Source organism: Eurypyga helias, unplaced genomic scaffold, assembly GCF_000690775.1.
Source record: "Eurypyga helias isolate BGI_N326 unplaced genomic scaffold, ASM69077v1 scaffold43046, whole genome shotgun sequence".
NCBI classification, from domain to species: Eukaryota; Metazoa; Chordata; class Aves; order Eurypygiformes; family Eurypygidae; genus Eurypyga; species Eurypyga helias.
The window spans coordinates 4,818-20,077 of record NW_010258044.1 but is presented as its reverse complement, the minus strand read 5'-3'; the positions used below and the strand labels follow the sequence as shown (position 1 = coordinate 20,077).

The 15,260-nt window shown below is 46.8% G+C and overlaps 1 protein-coding gene across 1 annotated transcript; it reads right to left on the bottom strand.

Annotated features, from left to right (window-relative positions):
- Positions 1-760: 760 nt before the first annotated feature.
- On the bottom strand, positions 761-12,058 carry DISP2 (dispatched homolog 2 (Drosophila)). The gene is made up of 7 exons (XM_010154225.1): positions 12,039-12,058; positions 9,636-9,665; positions 7,446-7,569; positions 6,482-6,597; positions 5,896-6,014; positions 4,803-4,900; positions 761-4,180 (listed from the first exon to the last, which is right to left on the bottom strand). The coding sequence occupies exons 2-7, from the start codon at positions 9,644-9,646 to the stop codon at positions 761-763; spliced, it is 3,888 nt and encodes a 1,295-aa protein (XP_010152527.1). The 5' UTR covers positions 9,647-9,665; positions 12,039-12,058.
- Between the last annotated feature and the right edge of the window lie 3,202 nt (positions 12,059-15,260).

The window sequence follows — 15,260 nt, the reverse complement described above, 5'->3', positions numbered from 1 at the left end:
GTGGAAACAAGCAATGAGAACGACACGCAAAGCACCCGAGTCACTGAGGGGACGAGGACACTTTTCTCAAAGGGGAAATCTCATACTGAAAATCTTTGGCAGTACTAGAATTTCTTCTGATAAGACAAACTGAAATTGCTACTGAAAACGGATTTGGGCTGCAGCTTCCTCCATCATCAGAAAGAGACTGTATCAGCTCAAAAGTCTCGATGAGATTTTTTTCTAGTATCTGAACTACTTTGATGAGATCTGTGAACCTGGACTTCACATAAAGCAGTTTCTGATTCACTAGAAAATGAAAGACTTTTTTATTAGCAGTACACTCTTCACCTGATATCTAGATTTCCAACAGTTCTGGGTTTGGAGGTGATTTTTTTTACATGAGCTCTCTGTTGTTAAATATCCGGGAAGATCCACTCCATTATTTCTCTCCCATGTGACCTTGACAAGAAAACAAAATGTAATCACCTTGTGGGAAATGACAAAACAGGTTTACTCGCTAAGATCTGCAGTACAGCTGTGAATATGGCACCAGACACTGGAAGGTCAAAGGGCTTGTACTCCATCAAGACTGATCTCACATCCTCTCACTAGCATCAGATTTGCTGGTTCTGTGAAAACACAGGTATTTGCACAGCTGAAATACTAAGAACTAGTCTCAGCTCTAGGAGAGGTGAGAGGACAAAAATGGTATTTACAGTTTCAAGGAGATTTCGACTTCCCCGTTTCCTAGCAGTTCAGTTTTGTTTTCTGCAAGGTTTCAACTGTTGTAACCAGAACTTTGTGCGCTAGATCGTTTGATCCAAACATCAGGCATGTCTGGTTGGCTGTTCGGTAACACAACCGGACCTTCGCTCCCCAATCCAAATCGATTTTTCCACGAAGAGCTGTTCTGCTGCGACGCTGCTGGAGAGATATCAAAGACAGTCTCCCTCAGGTCCAGCCGCAGGGTATCTCTCTTCCCGTTCAAGTAACCTCTCTCTGTTTGACTGTACGAATCAGACAGCTCTAAGACATCAGGACAAGAACTGGCTGATTCAGCAAGCTTTAGGCCTTGTTCAAAATCACTAATCGACGTCTCACTGGAAATGTTGAGCATGTCAAAAGAGCTGCCAAGAGAACAAAGGCATCTGTGAATTTTGTAGATGTCAGCAGCAGGGAGATGGCTGCTGTCTGAGGTATAATCCGTCTGCTGCTGGGCAGTGTCACTACAGCACTGTGATTTACTGAGCTGCCCTTCTTCTTTCATGCCAGCCAGCTGGATATGGTCCAGCCCAGACCCATCCCAAGCTTTTGGACCGTACTTGTGACATTGACAATCTCGGCAGAGTCTCTCCCTGTGAATTTCTGCTCCTGAGCTGCTGTGCTTGTACGGAGAGGAAGTTTGCAAGGCAGGACACTGGCACATGCCAACCTGCTGGTCTCCAAGGGTCTCCTGCAGATTCTGTCTCTCTCTTTCAAGGGAGGGGTGCATTCCTATTCTTGGGCATCTGTTGTCTTCAACTTGTGTGTCTTCAGAGAGCACTGACGGCCGGTTGGACAGCTTGCTTGTGGAAGTGCTGTTGTCAAAACTGTCGCTGAGTTTTCTGGACAAGGGCTGGAGCTCGTATTGCTCGTTTGCGGTGTTGGACTCCTGGACCTTCCGCAACCGGTTTTGCTTCTCGCTCCCCCCACAGGCAAAGCTTCCATTCAGCCCTGAGTCATCAGAATAGTCTTTCATGGTGTGGGCACAAGGCCACAGAATCTGCCCACAGTTCTTTTCTGGGCCAAAGAAGCAACACAGGGACTGGAAGAAGAAGCTGGCAAACCCGCAGCTGATACACTTGATCATCATGATGAATATCCCCAACTTCCTATACGCCAGGACCGTAGCAGGCAACAAAATAACCCCTGCAGAGAAGAGAGCAGAAGCTGCCATGGCCGTGGCACAGCTCATCTGCTTCAGGGAAAAGGCCACTCGGCTCAGGCGGTCAGAATGGGGACACAGATGATAGGAGATGCAGTAGTTGACTGTAAAGTCAACAGAGAGACCTACTGCAGCTGAAATGAAGAGTGACTCCACTGCATTGAGCTGCCACTCCAAGAGGACCAAAAGGCCAATGGTTACCAGGACAGTGCCAGCAATGGCAGTAACAGAGAAAACACTAAGGAGAACGTTCCAGGTAGTGAGCAGCAGCACCACGAAGGAAATGGCTATGGAGAGCCCCATGACCACCATTGTTTCAGTGCTGAGACTGTGCTGGAGGTTGTATAGCTCTAGTTTACTGGTAAACCATCCATTCTGAAGCCCCACAGGGGCAGTTTTCATTTCCTCTGTTATCCAGAGGTTGATTTCCTCATAGAATTGTTTGGCTTTGCTGTAGTTGAAGCTATAGTGATAAACAGTTTGAAACTGCAGCACTAAGGCAGCGAGATTTCCCTCCCCATCAAACCTGAGGCCCAGATCATACGCTTCTGTCCCTTCCCTGCCTTGTTCCAAGAGCATCATTTTGATGCAGTGTAGGAAGACTTCGCTTCCGTAAGGGAAGGAGAACTGGTTACAGCAAAGGTTGAAGCTGTGGTCTCGCTGGGAGCACTGGCGACTGTCCATCCAGCTGAGGAAATCCTCCATGAAGCAGACGGTAGGTTTCTGCTCTGCGTCGTGGTAATAGAAAGTTTTGTTCTTCACTTTTTGGCAGAATTCGAGGAGCCACTTCTGGGCATCAGGGTTTTGGATTGTGAAGGTGACATCTGTCACTAGGGTGCCATTGCTTTTTGGATTGAAATGGTCCCCATTATCCACAGGCAGAATGCCCCAGACTATCGTGACAGGCATACGCTGCCCTTCTCCATGCTCCAGCCTCTCAAACATGAACTGGTGGCAGTACTCGGAATCGTACCTCTCAAAGGGATGGCTCAGTCTAAACACCTGGACAGACGATGCCTCGAGAGTCGGGAGCTTGAGTTTGGGGTTGGAACAGGAAATGTAGGCACCTCCTATCGCTAAGGCAGCAAACCAGCAGATCCAGATGTACCGAAACTTGATGACCCCACAAGGCAGAAGCTTTTCAAATAGCAGCTTGGAGGTTTCAGACAGCGTGTTCTGGAGGCCCCTGAGGATGTAATGGAGGGAGAGGGCCACTCTCTTATGGCCTGTGTTGTTCCAGTAGTCATCTGGCTTGTAAATGCAGGTTGTTGCTACGTAGCGCTCGTACAGCACAGCCGAAGAAGGAAGCCAAGTCATCATGAATACCAGACTGACCAGCACGGAGGTTCCCATGTAAATAGCGAAGCAGCGGATGGCTATTATATTGCTGATGTAGCTGGCATAGAAGGCGGCACCCGTTGTGAAGCAAGATGCCAGCACAAGATATGCAAAATGGTGCATGGTTTGACTCACCCACTGAGAAAGCCCAGCGGAAGGGTTCTGGCTCTTGCTGAGGTTCCAGAGGTCAAAGAAGACAAAGGTGTGGTTGGCACAAATGCTGCTGAGAATGATGACTGCTGTAAGGTTTACAAAAGGGAAATAGGTGAATCTGAAGGCCACCTTGTACAAGAAGTAGGAGATCGTTAAAGAACTGACGACAGCGAGCAGGACCATCAAGGTAATAAAGACTGAGCGTAAATAAAAAGAAATGCTTAGAAAAATAGCTAATATTGCCAGGACTGGATACTTAGTGTCCAGTAAAAGATAGTGCTGGAATAGTTTCTGTTTAAGGCCCAGGTCCATTCCAGTGATAGATGTATAGTTATCAAACAGATCCCAGGATTCAAGATTGTCTAAGTAGATCCCCATCATAGATGCACCCTTCCTTGTAGGCAAAAACAGCAGGCTGTATTTGAGAGATGGCACTTGGTACTCCATTGTCTGGGGACTAAGAAAGTCTCTGTCGACCAAGAAGTGAAGCAGTTGGTAAATGGCATTGAAGCGGGTACATTTTTCTGGGACTTTGGCACACTGAGCGTGTTTCTGTCTCGCAGTCTCGGGACCTATGCAAGATGGGGTGAGGATACCTTTGTGGTAGTCTGGAGCGCAGGCACGGAGAAGGGCCAGGGTGTGGGAGATGTCTCCTTGGGTTATCTCCAAACACGATGACCTGTTGTACAGGACAGCAATGTAGTTCCCCAGAGACCAGCTTGGGCAGCATTCGTTGGCTTCAGTGCGTTGGCAGAGGTCTCTAAAATGAACGTGTGAGCGTATCTGAAAAACAGAGGAGGGAGCATCCTGTCAGACCCTCTCTGCACACTGCATCTTGTAGCCCTGTAGTGCACCTTGCAGTAACCCTCCCCTCCAGGTGCATAAACCATGGCTTGTCATCCTCCCGATGACAACTGGCACCTACTGAAGCTATTGAAGCATACTAGCCTTTTGCAAAAATTAAACCCTGTCCGTTATTTATATTTTATAACCCCTGATTTGAAAATTTGGATCCTATGGCAAACACAGCTAATCCAATTAAACTTCCCACTTGCAAAACTTGCTGTCACAGTCTCCTAGATGACAGCTCCATTATGGTAATTAGGTTCCACTGCCCAAAATTCTCAGCAGCTTCTGATGGACACCTCTGGCTTCTGCACCAAGTTTGTGTTCAGCGTCTGTTTATTCTTGTTCAATGGCAGCTGCTACTTTTCAGCTGGACCTTAGTGACAGGTGGAATTATCTGTGTATTGCTAAGCAGGTAAAATGCTTTGGAGTCTTCTAGGCTGAAACCTATTCTGTAGCTTATGTCATATTTATCTGGCTTCCTTTCAGCTAGACATTAAAGGTTGCAGCAGTCAGGAAGGAGACAGCATGTATATATGTTTTTCCTGACATTACTAACCTTCTCTTGTTCAATTTGACACATGGACTGAATAGCTTGCAAGTTCCATAAGCTCCCAGCAGTTGTGGACATAAATACCAGCTGGGAATAGCTCTTTTCTGAAATAAAGAGGAAGGAAAAAAAAGGATTAGGTACTGAAGATGAATCAGTCAGGCTATTTGGAATTGGCTGTTTTCTCTGTGCATAGAAAAAGAAAAACATCTATATATTGCTGTCGTGGACTGCTACGGAGGAGACCCTGGCGCAAAGCAGGTCACAAAGACAGTAGTAGTAGTGAGTGATAGCCTCTCTCCTGTGTGAGCTGACCCCTGCTCCTGGCCTGTCTGTCAGCAGTAGGAGAGCAGGGTCAGGGCATTTTCCGACTACAGTCTCGGTGCTGTCAGCATGCTTTTCATGAGTGTCGGCATCTGGTCTGCACCCCTGTGACAAGTGAGGAGCTTGGGTTCAGCCAGGAACTCTCAAGGACTGGGAGGAGTGGTGTTTGACTGGTTTCAGAGGTGGAGGAGAGGCAGAGAAGGGAGTAAAGCTATCTGCATGCTGTTCCTCTTCTACTTCCTCGTGTCCATCTGGGGATGGATTTGGGATGTCTTGGAGTTTTCACCTTTTTTTCTTTCCAGTTTTTACTGCCACTTACATTTTTTTCAGGAAGAAAAGAAGGAACAGAGAGGGAGTGGGAACAGAGAGGGAGTGGGAACAGAGAGGGGCTGGGAATGGAGGGAGTGGGAACAGAGGGAGTGGGACACATGGCATTTTTTCTGAGTATTCACTTTTGATGTGGGTAAATGGTGAAAACATTGGTCCTTTTACTGGTGCTTTTAAGGCATATTTCTAAAAGGGAAAAAGACATGGCAAAAAGTTACGGAGAAACAACATTTCTCTGGAATTTCAGAACAAGCCTTTTCTACCACCCAGTTATGAGTGCTGAGGATCACTATCTGAAAGGTGGCATAGCTTTCACGGGGTGGCACTGTACTCCCTGCTTCCTTAGAGCACTTTCAGAACATTTCCCTGTGTCCTAAAACACTAGGACAATTCTTTATGCGGCTGAGTATGGGGTGTGTAATACTTACTACCCCATCAAGATTTCACTCACCTGGGGGGCCACAAAAGAAACCATCTGCTCCGTAGACTTGCTCCACCATTCTCCGTGTCCTCGCTTCTTGTTCTCCCTGAGCAGCTTTCTGTCCTCTGCTAAAGCCAATGTCATCATAGCTAGCGAGAGATCAGGTTAAAGTTGTAACTAGAGATCATCTGGCTATGAGTTACGTTCCCTAACGAGGCCCTGGTGCCACACATAACACTGCTGCAGCCAAAAGAGTTGTCGGAGTCTTGAAAGGGCATTGCTTGGATGGGAGCTTTTCCATATTGGGTTGACTGTGCCCTTTTATAGGGATCTCTCTGAGACTGAGGGAGAAACTGCATCCCCTTCTGCAGTGCTGAGTGGCCTCTGCAGTCTCCTCAAGGTAAAGAGTGAAGTAAATGCATGGAGAGTTTAGAGCCTTATTTTCTGGTTTCCAGAACAGGCCACTGCAGGCAAACAGACTAAACTCTCCAATGCCTTGGCTGCTTCTAAGCACAGCATATATGTTGTAATTCGCAGAGATATCTTGGAACATTGAATCTATAGCTTTATAGCAAACACCCTCCTCACCCCCCCTCCCCAAGCCAAACTCAAATACCTTTTCTTCTCAGCATAGGGAGAAAGGGAAAAGGTCTTCTTGTAGCCTGTATGGCTCTCTACATTCCTCCACACAACGAGCTTTCTGCCAATGTCAGTATCTCGTGGCTCGAAACCCTGCAGCCAAGTAAAAGGGCCTTGTCATCAGCTTGCACTTCAGTTTAACTTAGCTTTCCTTAATCCTCCTCCTAGACACAGAAACTATATGAGATTATTACTGCATCTTGGAGTGATACACAAATTGAATTTTCCCTGGAAATACTATATCCGAGGGCTGACAGAAAAAAAATATTTCTCCTTTTCTTTCCGGGCAAGGGTGGCTACAATTCTTTCTCCCTGATCTCATAAGGCTCTTCTCCTCTTTGAATAAAATAGCCACTTAGAGAAATGGGAGTAATTTTCCTCTTGCCAGGACAACTCTAGTCTGTTCTTATTTTCTCAGGATTCTTCCATTAATGAGAGACAGGAATGACTTTAGAAAAAGTGGGATCCTGCATGGAAAACAGGACCCTGTGCAGCAGAGCTCAGGATGGGGCAGTCCCTCCAATTCGAGAGCCTTGCGCACAGGCAGTAGGAGCCAGAGCTCCTCCATCCAATCTCCACCCAGCCTAGCTGGTCCTTTTCGTCAACCCCAGCCTTCCAGCAGTGGAGGGAGAGCAAAAGGAGTAATCCCCGTTTGTGCTGGCAAACCACACTGGGGTGAGGGCACTACTGCGAGTCCACAGCATTGCTGAGAGATGGGCTGGTGGCTTTGGTTGCCGTGGTTAAGGACAGCCGTTTACCAATAAACGTGGTCATTTTTTCTAGCAGCTTTAATATCCTCCTTGGTTTTCTGTCCTGCCTCGCTGCCTGCTGCAGAGAAGGAAGGCAGCATAGGCTCATTTTGTATGGCAGAAAAGACGTATCACTGGTTACCCGGGGATTTTCCTCGTGCTCATGCTGATGTATCATCTGTAGGGACTTACCATTAAGGGTTCTGAAAAGTCAGGCAAATTTCCAACAAGTAGACCAGCTAAAGTGCAAACCACAGCCGTCACTGAACACAGCACCAGGACAGCTATGGGCCACTCTGCGATCATTTGAGAATAACTGGAATCAACAGGAGAAGAAAGAAATGCAGCTGTTAAGGCGCTTCTGCTATTAGAACGAAACCTGCTGTCGAACCAATGTTGTGTTAGTAAAAGGAAGCAAAAAAATTAGGGCTTTCTGGTTTGAGCATTTATTTATTGGAAAGCTTAGAGGCTCTAGTACAGCTATTAATGAACACATTATACCTCCAACTGGATGTTTGCAGGCAATTCTAATTAACTCGGGTAATTACATTTTGCATCCCTACATTTTCCTGCTTTTTCAATCAGAAATAATAAAAACCAGACTCTTGTGTCCTGGGGCAAAACGAAGCTTTAAATATTTAACTTAAAAGATTGCATTTAAGAAGAGCTTCTTCCTTTTTTTTCCTCCATCGTGCAGTGTAAGCTAGTAGCTGCTGATCAGTTCGGCCAGTGGATTTTCAACCTGCCTTTGGGCTCTTCTGAAGGGTCCCCTAGAGATAACTGACTCAAGCAAGTCCATTGTCATTGGTCTAAATTCACCCATTGTAGAGGGGCCTCTCCCACTGCTGGGAAATGTATGGACATCTGCACAGCAAAAAAGGATGGGAACCACGCATCTGACGTGTAACCCACATCAGGATCGCCGGCAGCATTCACAGAGCGGACAAGCGGCTTCTGCATCTGCATGGTGAGGGAATCTCACCCTGGTCTCAGCCTCAAAACCAAACACTGAACCTCCAACAAGAGCATCTGCAAATGCAGCAGACCACTTTTCCTTCAGGCTTGGAGAACACCTACAAGCCCAGAGGCCAGGGCTGTGCCTGGAATATGTAGTGGAGAGGTATGATGGCACACGTTTTTAATGACATTTCGGTACAAACCCTTCCGGAGAAGCAGTTTGTTCTGGCCAAAACTCTTGACAGTTACTTTTGTTCGTAAGAGCTGGTCTAAAATTTTCCATCCAAGCTCTCTTTTTCTTTTGGAACACACTGTGTCTCGTATAGGATCATCTATCGAAGTTATTACCCCACAAATTTTTTACCAGTGCAGGTTTTACTGCCTCAAGATTTTTGTCTTCCTCAAATATACCCCTTAAGGGATATCAGAATGAGTTCCTGCTCTGGTTTGGCAGGTTCTAGGTAGTTCTTCTGTATTCTGATGTATTTCTGAAATATAGGAAGTTCTTTGTTCAAAAATAGTTAAGTATTTGAGCTTCATGAGGAAGGGAAATATTTATGAACTTCAGAGTGGCTGTGCCAGTGCGTATCAGCCTCGAGGTGCAATGATGCTCCTGCTTGCCTGCTCTTTTGCTTCTCTTGCCTCCAACTTCACTGCGTCATCATGCAGCCATTCCTCAGAACCAGAAATCATCACAAGCCCTTCACTCGTGACTTCTGGTCAAGCCTGGTATTTTGTTCCATTTAAGACTGCCTTATCAAGTTTGTTTTCATAGATGAAGTCTTTGCTATGAAAATGAACCAAAATTGCCCTTTATGCATTAGAGTACCTAATTTCTGGAGGCTGTTTTGGGTGGTTCCACACTCAATTGACAGGAAAATTAAAAAAGGGAAACCAGAATCAGCTGCAGTGTCTGATGATGGAAGACAGTCACCAAAACCCTCCAGCAAAAATAGTTTCCAAATACCAGCTTTTAAAAAGAAGTTGAAAGCAGTCAAATTATTTTAATTTTGAGAAATGTATTAAGAATCCTCTGTCTTTTGAAAAAGTGAACTCATTTCATAGATGGGCTATCCTCCTGATTGCTTCTCTGGTCGGCCAAGCGGATTAATCCTATCTATATACGCACACACATACCTATACGATTATTACATAGATGAAAAGCTATTGTATGGACTAGAGCCAGGCATCTGCCCCAAACCCAGCTATCAGGACAGTGTTGCTATTCATTAATGCAGGTTCAATTGATCTCACAAGCGAATTGAGATTTTTCCCAGTGGATAGGAAGCCCGGAGCAGGGAGCGCTGACCTTGCTTCTGAAGCTGGGCCTGCTACCAGCAATAATACTCTGCATTTCCTAATAGCAGGGTAGGAGAGCAATAATAACAGGGTGGAAGGACTGGAAACTTTTGATATTAAACATACCTTTTTGGCATCCTGAAAGCTTTGTCGTGTCTGCAGACAGAAAAAAGATGCGTTCATTTATTATTTCCGCAGGAAGCACAGTGCTGGGCTGTTAATGAGCGAGGTAACCCTTGCAGAGGCTACAAAGCACCGAACTGATCCATTGCTGCAAGAGTACTGACACTGCACTAATTAGTCTAATGAATAACAGAGTGTTTTCCTCTCCCATTGGCATTTTAACTGAACAGGATGGGAAGACGTGTAGTCACTTCTCATTTTTGCCCCTCTTAGAAAACCCTGCAGAAAGTAATGGTCATTAGCAATGTAATTCCGTAGAAATTGCACCACAACTCTATCCATGAAAATCTACCTGTTCTAAGCACTTGCCTACTGAACTTTTCAATTGTTTCTTGACAAGAGCTTGCCTCTTTATTAAATTGCATGAGTTGGGATAGTGATACCTAGAGATAGTTTTTATTTCCTGTTCAGCTCAGCGAGGATTTTCCAAAAAGGCAGCTCTCACTTGTCTCCTGGGCCCTTCCAAGGACAGCATTTCTCCACTCTGGAGGAGCAGAAGGCCAGTGCAGCTGCTCAAAACATTTTATCAGGGTTTCCTTCAGAGAAGCATTTGCCATTCCTACTTGTGGGGCTCTGAGGAACGAAATAAAGCAGCCTTCCCCAAGGGATCTGAGGTTGTTAATGGATCGCTGAAGGCAAGCTTTCCACTGACACCTTAACAAAACAGCTGCACCTCAGTGCGTCACCATGTCTGAAGGACCTTTCATTCTGCTCTCCAATTCCACTGAAATGTCCCCTTGAATATGCCCCAGCCTGGCAGGACCTTGGGCTGCGATGCAGCTCCTAGTGAACTGCTCCCAGCTGCAGCCTCCTCCTCTCTCTGCAGCCATGCCAAGATCAGCGCAGCGAGTGCTCCCTCCTCCCTTCACCTTCCTCCTACGCTCTTGCCTTAACCTGGGAGAGGGTGCTGCTGTGCTCTGACATTCGCATGGGGCAGACAGCCCTGGGTCCCTGCTCCATCCCAGCCAGCCAGCTGGTGATCCTGTGGCAGAACATCCTTCCTGGAAAGTTATGAATGGAAGGGATGAAAAAGCAGTGGAGGAGAGTTTCCCATGGAAGAGTCGCTGTCAGTGGCACGTGTAATAAATTATATTGTGTCTTCCTCATCACGCTAACACTCTGTAGACTTGGGAGAGAGAGGAGCACAGAAAAATCCTCACCAGATTATTAAAGAGAGGTCTCTTCCTGGCAGCACACTGCCCATCCCGTGCTAATTCTTTCACAATAGCTTCTCAAGCAGATTTGCTTGGATTAAAAACCCCATTCTAGCATTATTATGTTATCGCTTTTCTGTCAGCTAGTGCTGCATATTCTGCCAGGGATTTGCAATCCAGCTGCGTTTCCTTTTTAAATAACCTGTTACAGAGAACACAGTTGACAGTTGTTGGTAGTGTACGAGCTAGAAGCGATCCAGAGTGCACTCCTCTGACTGCAAACACAAGCAAATTAAATCCTCTGTTACTGGCTAGAAAATGAGACCATAAAGGGCCTTTGTGCCTAACCCCGCACCACTGTGCAAAGGCGAGGGAGGATCCTGGGCCATCTTTTATTGGACTTTGCTGTCTACTGCTGTGGAGGCACAGGGATCATGGTTTCAGTGCCAACAGCAGCCTCCAACAGGCACACGCGGCAAGGATGGATGATGCTGGCTGGAGGGAGCAGAGGTTGTAGCTTGGGCTGTTGGGAACACCCATCCTGCATGTATCCTCCCAGCGCTGCCCAAGAAGCATCCATCACCCAGGCATGTCACTGGGGTGCTTCGCACACAAGTGGAGTTTGCCCGATTCTGTCATGGACAATACCGAATCCACACCCTTGTTGCTGCCCAACCTGGAAAACCAAATAATATTGCCCATTTTTTTATTTCTTACTGCTCAGCTGTAGCCAGTGCTTACCCTCTGCTGCCTCTCCCATCAGCACAGGCAGCAGCTTCGGTGGGGGCAGGAAAAGAAATTAACTTTGCCCTTATCAGTGAGAAACTCTGCCAAGATAGAGGATAAGCCAGCTGGATGTCTTGCAGTGCCACAGGAGAAAATATAAAGATCACAGAAGAGGGGTATAATCACAGCTGCAGGATCTGGGAGCAACCGAGTGACCTTGGCTTTATCCAACGGGTCACCTCGGGAAGTAAATCCTGCCTTTCCGTGCTTTGGGAATGTCAGCTCTCTGTACACCCTCCACAGAGGTTCCTCTGTGCATTTTGGGACAGCTGCTGTCCCAAACTGAAAAGTAAATGCATGTTTTGTGTGTCCCCACTCAGACCTTCCTCATCCCTCCCGCTTGCCACCAGAGAGCTCAGGAGATGCTTTTTGGAAGCCCCTGAGCCACGCTCCATGTGCCTCTTACCTGACTGTTACAACGTGATGCTGCACGGGCCGTCGCTGCCCGGGAGACCACTGTTTCCAGGGCGTTTCCGAGGCCTCGTGGTGGGAAGCTGGCGCAGGATCACTGCTGGAAAGGTGGGAACACAACATCGGCCTCTCATCGTGCCCGGGGAGCGGGGGCAGGCCGTAGCTGCCTCCGGGCTCCTGCTGGTTGCAGGGATAATACAGGTGATGCTGCTGCGAGTCCTGGGAGCTCGATGGCACCTGGCCGTTGGACTGGGTGGAGACTGGCCCAAGCGTGTGGCTGGAGGAGGGCAGGTGATCTCCCCCCAGCCTGGGGGATGCAGGAATGGGGCAGTGATGGACCGGGCAGATTCTTTCCCAGGAAGTGCCACTGAAGCTGGGTTCAGTGTTCCCAATCTCTGGCATGGCGAGACAGGTCTGGCAAGGTCCTGCATTTTGTTTTTCTCTGTGAGAGAAAAAAAAGGGTGTGGTAAAACGGCAGAGCCTAGGCAAGGGAATCGCATCCTGCAAACTGGAGACTCTCCCGGCCTCCCACATAACTCATGACGTAAAACCTCACCCACTATTTGCTCTCCTGAGAGCCAGTCTCAGGGCTGAGCTGGATTATGCTTTTTATAGACATCCATGATCACTCAGGGATTCCACCTGATAGAGAATCCATTGCATCTTTGTGTGTGTTGCTCCAGAATTTTGAAAAATTTGGTAGCATCCCCTCAAACAACTCAAGGTATTTCACTGGGGCGGGAGCAGAACACACTGGCTGGTGATAACTGCAGGGTCCTAACTCAGGGCCACAGAGTGACTACAGAGATCTGGGGAAGCAGAAACCGAAGGAGACTGCAGGTGAAGAAGATACTAATTTACCTGTACTTCTCAAGGAGATGAATTTGTTTGATTGCTCTGCAGAAGGACTGGCTCTGCTCCACAGTGGGGAAGTGAATCATCCCTGGCACTAAAAAAATGAACAGTGAACCTGATGGCTGTGATGGTGACAAGGGCCTTCAGCCCCCAGCCTGGCACATGCCCTAATGGCTCCCATGTCCTGCACACTCTCCACGGGCCTCTTCAGGGACACTTTAGACATACATCTCCCAAGGATGACAGCAACAGGTATTATTGGTCTTGGTATGTAGGAAGGGGAGGGACTAGGATCTCTCAAGATCTATTGAAGCTTGGCTTTCCTCTGACTGCTCATTTTACTGAGACAAAAACTTTGCAGACTTCAGTTCCCAAGTAATGAGGTCTCTGCAGGATATGCTTCTCCGAGGAATTTTTAAAAGATACTTAATTCCTACAGTTCTTGATTTATGGAATGTGAGAGACTTTGCTAGCTTGGAGAAAGTTTGAATAATACATTGAGAGACTGATTAGTCTGTGTGACATCAAAAAACCCTTCACACACAACAGGCTGAGGTCATGCTGACCCCAAACACAGCTCAAGAGATGCAGCTGGTCAAGGTGTCGTAGTTTCAGCAGCACTGTGCAATCTGGAGCTCTAAAAGAAAGCACAGTATGGAAACACCTCTGGTCTCTGGTCCCTGTTCTAAGCACGTGCCACGGTGTCTACAGCTGACTTATGTGTCTTGCCCTAGTGTCTGGCATCGAGGATTACGTATGACGAATGATTCGGGCCAGCTAGAATCACAAAGTGTCTCAGCTCACCAAAGAATTATGAGTGCTGGAGCGATACTAGAGTGAGATGAACTCTAGTGTGAGGCACCTGATGTGATGTGGGGAAAACTGAAGGCAAAATGTTTGAGGAAGGGATACTTTTGAGAATTTGTAGAGGCCTTCTCATTTCTTTTTCAGACAGCCATGGAAAAAAATAGAATTTTAGCAACTACAAATTTCTGGAATTGCACCCAAAGTTAAATGGCATGATAATATCAATGACAAAAGGGAGTTGAAGAATACTATTAGCTCAGTATTGCTTGAAAATTGGTCTTTTTTTCCAGAAAGAAGGATGTATTGGCCTTGGCAGCTTGTGCTGTGTGCTTTTCAACATCAATTGAGTTTATCAACACTGAGAAACGATATCTCACAATTATATGAAATGGGCTTGTTTCATTAAAATCATGACAACAGGGTAGTGTTTGTGCTAGCAGTTACACCAGTGCTGGTGCGGAGACTCGTGCTCAGCTTTACTTGCACAGTGTACCAGTCCAGGGACCAGTAGCAAGAAATCTCTCCTGACTAGACACCATCCAATGCTAAATTTAGTTTCTAAGTCAGAAGACAGCTGCAGCGTAGTTACAGGCACAGATGGCATGTTCAGGGCTCCTCATTACAATGACACTGACTTCAGAAGCAAGAACCAACGTTCAAATGCAGATTTTCTGAAGTTCAGGACATGCAGGAGCAGGGAGCTACATGGGGGATTTTGCTTTGGGTTGTCAAATGTCTTTCTTTAATGAATATTTTTTGGTAGTGGCCAAGGAAGGAGAAAAGAAATGACAAAATTATATAAAAATAGTCTGCAAACACCAGTGTCCCTGTAAGTGAGCTTCTCTGCATCCTGGGAGGAGGCCATACACCCAAAGAGAGCAACGTCAGACTGCATCTGCGAGACCGTTAACAGTTCCTATGAAAATAAAAATACGAAGTGGCTGAAAGAAGTCAGGTGCCAGAACACCAGCGGACAGATGTGTGCACGCTGCATTGCTGGGCTGCTCCCAACAGTTCCAGCGCTTGCTTGTCTCTGCTCTACAACCCAAAGTACAGTAAGACTTGAGCTAGTTCAGCATAGCAAGAGGGAGTGCTGTTGGCCACAGCAGGAGCTTCTGAACAGCGTGTGATGATACCCCCATTCACCCACAGAATTTCTCACAAGAAATAGTATCAACCACATTGCATGAACTCCTTGCTGTCCTGTCATGGGTGGATTAGGGGCAGGATTACCCAGACTGTCCAGGGCATGATTTGTGTTACAGCACCATAGAAAAGTAGTTTACAATGGAAGGCTGGTGTCACTGGTGTATATGAACGCAATACATGAGATTATAAATCAAATGCCAGCAAAGCTGTTCATGAGATGTAATGTAAGGTCTTGTCTGGAGCTGTTACAGCCTCGTCAGAGTCATGCCTGCACTGAGAGGGGTTCAGGCTCAGGTGCAGCACAGGGCCGGCGCCCTGCAGATGAAAGAAAGTGTATGGTCTGTGGTGAAATGACATCTTTAATTAGTTGTTGCCCATCTATACTAATTCTAGAACCAACCTGACT